The sequence below is a fragment of the Brassica napus genome, chromosome C1 (assembly GCF_020379485.1).
Source record: "Brassica napus cultivar Da-Ae chromosome C1, Da-Ae, whole genome shotgun sequence".
Taxonomy (NCBI): domain Eukaryota; kingdom Viridiplantae; phylum Streptophyta; class Magnoliopsida; order Brassicales; family Brassicaceae; genus Brassica; species Brassica napus.
Window position 1 is genome coordinate 29,229,291 of NC_063444.1, and position 10,293 is coordinate 29,239,583.

Consider the following 10,293-nt stretch of genomic DNA (forward strand, 5'->3'; position numbering starts at 1 on the left):
GAGTGAAAAGAAGCTTTTGTTCGAGCTTGTACGGTGTGTTAACAATGTAAATATGATACATCAGCTTCTCCAGGGTTGTTACAACCTCTTCCAATACCTGAAGCTATATGGACTGACATTTTGATGGATTTTATAGATGGGTTGCCATCCTCATTCGGCAAAACAGTTATCTTGGTGATAGTGGACAGGTTCAGTAAGGCTGCTCTGAAACATCCATATACGGCTTCTTCGGTGGCTCAGGTGTTCTTGGATAACTTCTTTAAGCTCCATGGTTTCCCAAGATCCATCGTGAGCGATCGAGATACGGTGTTTCTTGGCGACTTCTGGCATGAGTTATTTCAGTTGCAAGGATGTACACTCAACCTTTCAACAGCATATCATCCTCAAAGTGATGGGCAAACAGAAGTCGTGAATCGTTGCTTGGAGACTTACTTGTGTTGTATGTCGAGTGATAAGCCACAGGCGTGGAGTAAATGGCTACCTTTGGCTGAGTATTGTTATAATACTACATACCATTCTGCTACAATGACTACTCCGTATGAAGTGCTTTATGGACAGCAACCTCCGATACACCTTCCGTATTTACCAGGAGAAACTAAGATTCAGGTGGTTGCTAAGTGTCTGGAGGAACGTGAGACGATGTTGCAGATGTTGAAGTTTCATTTGTTGCGAGCACAACATAGGATGACGCAGATGGCTGATAAGAGAAGAAGTGAAAGAAGCTTGGAAATTGGGGATTGGGTTTTCTTGAAGCTTCAACTTTATAGACAGCAGTCTGTGGTTCATCGTTCGTCACAGAAGCTAGCACCAAAGTATTACGGCCCTTATAAAGTTGTTGATAAACATGGAGCTGTTGCATACAAGTTGGCTTTTCCGAGTACTTCACAGATTCATCCTGTGTTTCACGTTTCATAGCTCAAGAAGTTGGTGGGTAATGTGCAGACGTCAAACCATCTTCCTGATGCGATCTATAAGCCTACGATTAAGGAGCCTGATTATTGTCTTGCTCGTAAAATGGTCAAGAGGCAGGGAAGAGCTGCTACAATGGTATTGGTGAAGTGGAAAAATGAAGCAGAAGACGAGGCTTCATGGGAGTTTCTCTTCGCTTTACAACAGAAGTTTCCGAACTTCCAACCTTGTAGTCAAGGTTCTTTGGGAGGGAAAGATTTGTTACCGGAATAAACAGAGTAACAGAAGTGACATGTGGTTAATAAAGAGTGGAGGAAGGGAGTTTGTTGAAGATCCGTTATAACGTTCGTTAAAGGGCACGTGTCGACAGATTAGCAATTCTATTACTTACGTTGAGTCGAGTTCTTTAAATACAGAGAAGAAACTTGTTATTAGATTCATTCAGAAAAGTTGTATCTCTTGAATCTTTGATCTGTAATTCTCTTGTTACTAAGTTCATTATCGGAGAAGGTTTTTCTTAAACCGCAATCTTCTACGTTTTGAGCTACGAGTCCACGTTTTAAGAACGTTGATTCCATCATTGTTACGGTGATACTGGTTTATCGTTATCAACAAGGTTGGTTTGTGTAACCAGAAGTTGCACACTAAGAAGAACAACTTGTGTATGCTTGTGCACTGTTGTATGTTTTTTTTTTAACACAGACAGTGCACTGTTGTATATAACACAAGTGAAAAACAAGCTAGAGTGAGTGAAGGTGAAACCAGAGAAAAAAAAAGAGTAAGAATGAGAGAAGCTCAACACTTTTCTATGTATCTGACTTATCATCTCTTCTATGTATCAGACTTATCGTCATCTTCTCTAACAAATTTGTGTTTGTGTCCGGATGCTATTCATATGAAAGTGTGCTTCTCTAATTAGTAATTACACTCTTCGTAATCGCTCGGGCAGTATTATAACCCAAGCAATTCAACCTTCCCATGAAATCCTCTTGTCCCATAGACTTACTAATTGCAACAGCAGAAGAAGCCCTCTCTTTGCCTGTGTGAATCTCTTCTTTCCAAGGTACACTTGACTCCCACGCCTGAGTGGAGACGGAGAAGAAGAGATCGGCGCCAGAGTATCCTTCGATTTTAGGCGGTATTGTCGTCGCCACAATGAGACACAGACGAAGTCGCCTTAGGAGAGAGAGACGCATTCTTAGACGCATTTTTTTTTAATTTGGAAATTTTTAATGTAATTTTTATTTTAACTAGTATTCAAAGCGCTTCGTGTCATAGATACAAATGATCACGTCGCATGATCTCTCGCTCTTTTTATTTGGTAAGTATGGTAGAATAACACGTGTCTTAATATAACTATAAAACTTCCATATTTGAAAAACAAAGACGCGTTGATAGTAGTAAAATAAAAACAAACCAAGAAATATATTTGAAGACACTGCTGTTGTATAGGCCAGAGTTTCTAAATCCAATTTAGATGTGTCTGGTGTGTTTATGTGATGATGAAGAAACATATTGAGGGAGACAACAAGTACCTGGGTAGTGTCCTTACTGTGGAGGTAAAGTGCAAATGTTTGATGTCGTCAGAAAATGGATGTTTTGTTTTGTTTCTCTCTGTTTCAAGATCAAGAGTAGGTATTTGTGTTCTTCTTGTGATTGTCATCTTGTTTTGTAACATTAACGTTCTTATAAACTAAATTGGGATATTATTATTCATGGGTTTGTTTTGTTTTGTTTTACAATTGCGACAATGACAAGATGGACACAACAATAACATGAAACGGATATAAACAAGTTTGTATGTACGAAGACAAACCTTTTTATCTAGCATAAGAAAATTGAGACTAATGATTTCGTTTTGGATTTTTAGCTATCCAAACAAATAAAACTCTTCCGACGTCAAAAAAAAAAAACCAAGTAAAATTCTTTCTATTATTTTTTGTTTATAACGTTTTATTTGAATATCTTCTAAAAATTTGTAACTAGGTAACTGCTTAGAACTTTTTTTCCACCATTTTATTATTAGCTCTATTAGTGAAAATTTTATTTTGAAAAATGCATGTAGACTATTTATAAATTTTAAAAATCTATTTGAATAGTCACAATTCTTCAATTTGAATAGTCACATTCTTCCAATTTAAAAGTAGTTATTGTGAAAAGATACTTATATGAATAGTCATAATTTTTCATTTTTTAAAAGATACTTATATGAATTTTTAGAAAAGAGACAACCTTCCAACATTGAACTTTTTGAAAAGACACAACCTTTCTTGACATCTTTTAGAGAAGACACAACCTTTCAACATAAGTTGATTCACAACCTTTGGACTTAATTAGGATTGCTATTATTAGTCGATTACTTAAATTATTGATTATATTTTAATATTTAACAATTGTTTTATAATTGTACTTTCGAATTTATAATTGAAATTTTAAAGGTATTATTGCCATTTTGAAAATAATTAGCCTAGTGAGACATAAAGTTTATGAGATTAGTCTAATGGGACATAGTTTTCAATTTTTTGGCCTAAAAAAACAATTTTCCCTAAAAACTATAACAATGAAAATTAAAAACCATGACAAATTGACCAAAAAAAAACCATAAAACAGAAAAAAAAGAAGAACAAAGCTAGAAAAGATTTGGAGAAACACCAAGTACGAAAATGCTGCCTGCTAGAAGAGTCGCAAAAGAGTTTGACATGTTGTTAAAAATAAATAAACGTTTTAGCCATTCCGCATTGGACCAGCACTTGCCTTTCATTTTTTATTTTAGAAATGGCTTTTGAAACTTCCCATGAACCCAAACTCTGTACATATTCTTATTCTTTCTCCGGTTTACTGCTTTGACACAACAATTTTCAAGCTCGACCTGCACTCAAGATATAAACATTAATAAGACATGTGATCCATTCAAATGTTTTTGTCCCTATTCATATTTTTAAGCCACTTATACAGAGGACTGCCTGATAGAAACACCATGTAAATTGTAGAATATCTGAAAAGCAATGCATTAGTCGCAAAAGAAGAAGGATTACCTCGATGAATTCGGCATCTGTAAATAGTTTTTTAACAGTGTCGAGACAAAAGAAATAGGAAAGGGTTCCATCTGACCGCACGTATTCCCTAAACCCAATACATTTCTCTGGCTCAAACCGCAGCATAGTCATGTCATATAAGCCTGAATTTTACTTCCAAGTGTTAGTTTCTCCTTATTTGTATAGCATATGTGAACTCTTAAATGGTGATCTATTCATAGTGAGTCAAGAATTACCGTAATCTCTGAACAAGAGCAGACCACCAGGTTTCAGCACAGCAAAGCATTCTTTGATAGCTCTCGGCATCCTTTCTTTAGGCACTGCCGACAATGTGAAAATCTGACAGAACATAACAAGCCGAGTTACAATGAGCCTAAGAATCACAAGCCCACATATATATATATATATATATATATATTTTTTTTTTTTTTTTTTTTAATATGTTGCTTGACTTAAACAATCAGTAAATGAGACACAAATCTAGTCCAGTGCAGAAATATGGCACTAATGCATTGGTTGATCGAGCGCGATGATGTTAACATACCAGAGTGACAAAATCCACTCCACCGATGCAATGCTCATTCAAAGAAGTATCATCACTCTTCCCTATTTAATGAAAAAAACATAAAACGTAAAAGATTAGCAGATGAGAGATCAAAGTGTATCTTATCTGAAGGGACTGAAACCTGAATGGTGGCAATGTTTGTTGTGTCGACAATGATGACACGCCAACCAATTTGGGAATGCAGACGTTGAAAAGTCACAAGTGAAAGAATGGAAGTTATCAACTGTAGCAATAGCGCGATTAATGTTCTCTTTAGTCCTAACGAGGGCCTCACTGCTACAATCGCAAGCGTATACGGTAATGTTCTTGCTTCCACTGCACACAATAAGACGCAAAGATAAGCAGGGAACTGGTTAAGGAAGTAGCTCATAACTTAAGAACAACATAAATCACTATAGGTAGAAGAAAAAAAAATCAAGAAAACGGTTGAGAGTTTGAATGAGATACCGTAAAAGTGGAAGGACAGTACTCCCATTACCGCAACCGACTTCCAAGAGTTTAGTGTTTTCGCCACATAAAACTAACTCAGGAAATTCCTTCAACAGATATCTTCTTTCCTGCATGCATTTAGATGAGTCGAGAAGTCGAATAAATCATTCTGCCCAAAATCTAAGACCAATTGATAGGATCCAAATTATCTACACTAATTGATAAGGAATATGAATAGCATCGTCAAATTATTAGTTTAAAAAAAGGGGTTTGGGAATGGGAAGACCTTGAAGAACTTTCCGGAGGAGTGACGGGAGTGGAAATCTTGCCATGGCTTCGAATCAGAAGAGGAGAAGGAGGAGGAATCTACTAGATGTTGTTCTTGTAGATGGTGGGAGAGAGAAGGATCATTCTCGACCAAATTCTTCACAAACTCCCATTCGAAATCCTTTGAATGATACTCTCCTGCTTCCCCTCCTTTCTCCATCCTCGAGCAACGTTTTGCTCTCTCTCGCCGAAACGGAACCCGACGCAGAAGAGTCGAATTAGGCTGGACATTAATCTATTTTGGACCAATTTGCCAAATTCAGGCTGCTTTTTTTTTTTTTTTTGTCAACATATTTAATTTCATTAAACCCAATAGACTATGCTACATACAGAGGCAATAAAGTATACAGAGGCCCAATTACATTAAGCTTAGTCGGTAAGGAAACTATGAACGTGAACTGTCCACCTGTTATCCACCGAACAATACATGACCACGTGGCAGCTAATGGAAACTGGTTTAGCGCTTTCCACGGACACCTCAGCTCGCCGTTCGCCGGCGAACTCAGCTCTGCCTTTCTGCCGTTCCAAGCTTCAACGCTTCCAATTTTTCATCACCTACAGACTTTAAAATACTTCTGAAATACCCTCTATAACAATCACCGAAACATATGACCAGGTTCTCCGGTCTTCATCTTCATTTAATTCCAGAGAGCTTGAAAGAAAGAGATGTAAACCAGTTGTTGAGACATCCATTACAAGACCCCAACTCTTCTTAGTCTAATCTCATCTCCTCCAAGAATCTCTCATCATCTCGATTTACAGTCAACGAAACACTTCATGCCAAGCAAGCCCAGAATATTAACCATAAAGCATGAAGATTTATAATCAATGAAGCAATCCAGCCAAGATGATAACAAAGAAAACAGAGGGCATAGTTGTCAGACTTTTGAATGAAGAACATATAAAGGGTTACTCCGGTCTCTAGATCGGACTTTATTATCCAAACCAAATCGGAGACAGAAGATAAACAAGAAGATCAGCTTCGATAGGAAAGTAATCTAATTAGCCCGGGTTGGAAAATATCTATTCTAATTACCCTATCTATTTTTTCATTGCCCCCACCTTTTTTCGCTCTTTTACTCTTTGCCCTGCTGCCCTTTCTTTTTATATTAGTTTTTTTCTTTACCGCGACCCCACGTACTTTTATCTTCTCTGCGGACCCTACGTCCCTCTCTCTTGTTCGCGGACCCCACTTTATTGTATTAGTTTAATTTCACGTGGACCTTTTTTTCATAAAGCACATTAAACAGAATCTATATGGGGTCCCCACTTCCAGATGTCTTCTTTCTATTATAACATGTGTCCATCATTTTTTATTCCCTAACTATATTCATCGATTTTATATGTTAATGAGCTATATTTAACGATTTTGATAGTGATTATTGAAGTAACTTAGTAGCATTTTTTTGTGAAAATTTTGTAGAAATGTATTATTTACGTTTTATGTATTAAAGGTAACGAAAAATATCAAAGATTAGTTTTAAAATCGTGGAGATTTTTTTAAAAAAAATATGTAAATGAAGTTTAGAAAAGATTATACATATTTCTCTATATTTAATACCGTTTTGAAGGAAAAAAAATTAAAATGGTGTTAGATGATAATTTGGGTTTTGTAATACGTTATTGGTCGTTTAAAACACCTAAATTGATGAAAAACTAAAGTTTTAGGTATATTGGTATAAAAAAAATATAAAAATGATGTTTAAAAGAACATTTTGTATATTTCTGTTTATTTTGCACTGTTTTGAAGCAAAATAACATATCATAATGGTGGTGGACGATATTATGGGTTGTATAACACTTTCGTGGTCGGTTAAAAGGGTTAAATCGATTAAAATGAAAAATTCTAAGAATTACTGAAATTACTAGTACTACTAAAGTGAAACGTGTATTACTAGTATTACTAGATCGACTATATATGCATCAAAGTTCTTGAACAACTTAGATTTTTTAAATTGTTAACTAATAATAATTATATTTTTCAGGGAAATCTTTGGCTTCTCATATTACAATTATATGTTTTGACCACAGGGGAATTCACATCAAGGATGAGACTGATATAAGATGGATCTCGTGAGAAAATAAAACTCACACTTTAGTGATGTAGACATCTTTGAAATAGGTTACATATTCTGGATTGGTTGAGAATATATGCAGAAATATTAATTAAGGTAGATGGGATGCTGAAGATTAATTACTTTCCAATGGTATTTGTATTCGAACAAGTCATCAAATATTTGGTGTGATGAAGACGCTTTGGATTATCTAATTCAAGTGAATGATTAGAAATGTAGAAGTGTTCTACATGGGAAGATAAACAATGACATAGTTGATACAGATGATGGTCATCAACACTACCTTATTGCATTTAGTGTAGTTTATGAATAAGTTGAAGTCAGTGAAATAAAATGAATTCGGATTGGTGTTTCTTTCTTATAGAAATGAAAGCTTGATTAAGTCAATACGTAAGGTGTTCCCAACAAACGCATATGGGTACTGTATCTAGCATTTGTCTCAAAATGTCAAAAAACATGTTGTCAAAGACGTTTGCGCGATTAAGATGTCAAAGAACTACTAACTACTAGGAACTACCTTGTACTACTATGTGTAATATGAACTACTAGGTACTACTGTGAATTACCTTGAACTACCTTAAAATACTTTGAATTACTATGTATTATGCATGTTTTTAAGAACCTTAATGTTCGTTTTATTTTTTTTTTAGAAGATATGTCTCATATATTATGTGATATATGTCCCTATATGTGTTTATTTGTCAGATTAGACATAAAATACTCGTAATTTCTCAAGTTGATAGAAAATTCGCATTTCCATAGAAAACATCATTATACTTCCATACCAACGTTTTGATGGAAAGACCATAATAAGATGAATAACAGAAAATACATATTTTTTTTTCTACCAATGTGTTACATACAATCTAAAACAGTCTAAATTGATTGGTATTGCTAATAAATTTTATTTTTTGATGTGGTATTACTAAAAATTGTTCTAATTTGCAAAAGTATTACTACGAAGAAGAAAATATTACTACTGTCTTGGGTACTACTAAGTGTAAATATTCAAACATGTTTCTCTCCTTTTAAGTCTAGGCCTGGGCATTCTAAAACTATGATGTTTTTTGGGTTCTATTTTATAAATTTTATTTTATGGTTTAGTTGAAATATCTTTTGTGAACAACATTTGTTATTTTTTTAACATTTTTTAAGCAATATAAGCTTTAAAATTTAAAATTTAGAGTTTTAAAATGTTTTATTTTAATTATTAATAGTATCATTTAAGTTGTTTTGTAAAATTTTATATATATATGACAAATATTCAACTAAATTTGATGGAATTGGGTATATCATGTCCTTTTCAGATCCTAAATACCCGAACCCGATATGGATCTAAAAAATTACTGGTATTTTATGGGTATTTTAATTATAGACCCGAACCGACCCGGACCCGAGAAGAACCGACCGGAACCCGAACCGAAAATTTCTAAGTACCTACTGGGTCTAAATATTTAGGACCCGAAAAGACCCGGACCCGAAAAGAACCGGCCCGAAGCCGACCCGAAGACCCGAACACCCAGGCCTACATTTAACACCTTTAGTTATTTTTTTGTTGAAATTTTTAACACGTTTTAAACAAGTTTTTTTGTTGAATTTCTTAACACGTTTTAGACAAAAAAAAATTTGTTGAAATTTTTTATCATGTTTTAGACTTAAATTGCTGAAAGTGATTTTTTTATCATGTCTTTCTGTGGCTTACACTTTTGATATGCAAGTTAGATACAATTGTATTGTTTTTTTTAAAAAATCTCATGGCTAGCTTTTTTTTTTAATTGTTAGTGCAAAGCTACTACATTTAAATGTGGTAATTTCAGGTCGAAGACTTGACTTGGTATAACCATCCAAAGAATGGGTTGCTGCTGCTGTTGTTACCCGATTCTGGCCTCTAATCTATACACTGCTGCTCCTCTGCAGCTGCCTTTCCTGTTTCAGTTGCATCTATACGAGTGTCCAATTTGCTTAGAACGCTTTTTTTTTGCATCATCCAGAGTTGGATAAGAAAAGATAGCTTTAGTTTAAAATTCTTCATCTTCTTCATTTGTTTTGTTTGTTTTTCCAGAATATGATATTGACAACCCGAAGCTGCTCACTAAATGTGGCCACAACTTTCATCTCGCGTGCATTCTTGAATGGATGGAAAGAAGCGAGGCTTGTCCAGTCTGTGACAAGGTTTGTGTCAGTTCAAAAACTCAATTTTCCTTCCACATAGATTTTCTTTTACGAGGACTTTGACAATCTTTGGATTATTCACGTCAGACAAGGTTTATTTTTGATTGTTTTTTATTGTTTTCTTAACCAATCTTTGGATTATTCACGTAAGACAAAAGATATATAAGAAGAAATTAGCATGCAGACATAAACTACATTTGATTGTTCAATAAATACTTTGAAAAGTTCTTCTACATTCTTGATTTGTTAAAAGTTAAAAGAACAATGTAAAAAGACGGATTCTCTGACAAATTTCTTACATAATAGTTTTCTTTATTACTAAATCCTTCGTATAAATCTAACTCTTATAACTAAAGAATAATGATTATGACAAAACCAAGAAACTCTAACATTTTGTAACTTTTACAGCAAAAGATAGCCCTAAAAAGATATGTCTCTCGAGCCGACACAGTCGCATGATGATCCTCTCCTGAGATCGAAGTTCCTATAAAGATGGCTGTAACACTCGTATTTTCCGAAATAACTTAAATAAATAATAAGTCTGAAATCTCCATTTATTACTTCTCAAAAGTCAACTCCAAAATCGTAAATCCAATAAATGACCATAAATCCAAATAATATAATAAATCCCGAAAATATCGATAAAATCATAAAAACCGCAAGTCAGAAAATGAAAGAAATAAAACTCCCAAAGCACCAATCCGATAGCAATCATTCATGTTCGTCAGTCTCACCTGAAAGGGGGAAAGAAGGAGGGGTGAGTAACAGGGGAGTTACTCCG

At 34.6% G+C, this 10,293-nt stretch overlaps 2 protein-coding genes across 2 annotated transcripts; one reads left to right on the forward strand and one right to left on the reverse strand.

Annotated features, from left to right (window-relative positions):
- Window positions 1-2,386: 2,386 nt before the first annotated feature.
- LOC106443305 lies at window positions 2,387-2,807 on the forward strand. The gene is given in 1 exon segment (XM_013884878.2): window positions 2,387-2,807. A coding segment is annotated over 1 exon segment (198 nt). The 3' UTR covers window positions 2,585-2,807.
- A 686-nt stretch (window positions 2,808-3,493) lies between these two features.
- On the reverse strand, window positions 3,494-6,318 carry LOC106436855 (tRNA N(3)-methylcytidine methyltransferase METTL6-like). Its single transcript, XM_013877807.3, has 7 exons — window positions 5,225-6,318; window positions 4,957-5,066; window positions 4,631-4,824; window positions 4,489-4,550; window positions 4,181-4,283; window positions 3,945-4,087; window positions 3,494-3,778 (listed from the first exon to the last, which is right to left on the reverse strand). The coding sequence occupies exons 1-7, from the start codon at window positions 5,423-5,425 to the stop codon at window positions 3,674-3,676; spliced, it is 918 nt and encodes a 305-aa protein (XP_013733261.1). The 5' UTR covers window positions 5,426-6,318; the 3' UTR covers window positions 3,494-3,673.
- Between the last annotated feature and the right edge of the window lie 3,975 nt (window positions 6,319-10,293).

What these genes read in the sequence shown, in the direction of transcription:
- LOC106436855 (XM_013877807.3), bottom strand. Translation starts at nt 5,425, where the DNA reads ATGGAGAAAGGAGGGGAAGCAGGAGAGTATCATTCAAAGGATTTCGAA. An exon ending in CCTCCGGAAAGTTCTTCAAG is followed by an intron (nt 5,067 to 5,224) that starts GTCTTCCCATTC and finishes AAATGCATGCAG; the next exon opens with GAAAGAAGATATCTGTTGAA. An exon ending in GCTCTTGTTCAGAGATTACG is followed by an intron (nt 4,088 to 4,180) that starts GTAATTCTTGAC and finishes AGTAAAATTCAG; the next exon opens with GCTTATATGACATGACTATG.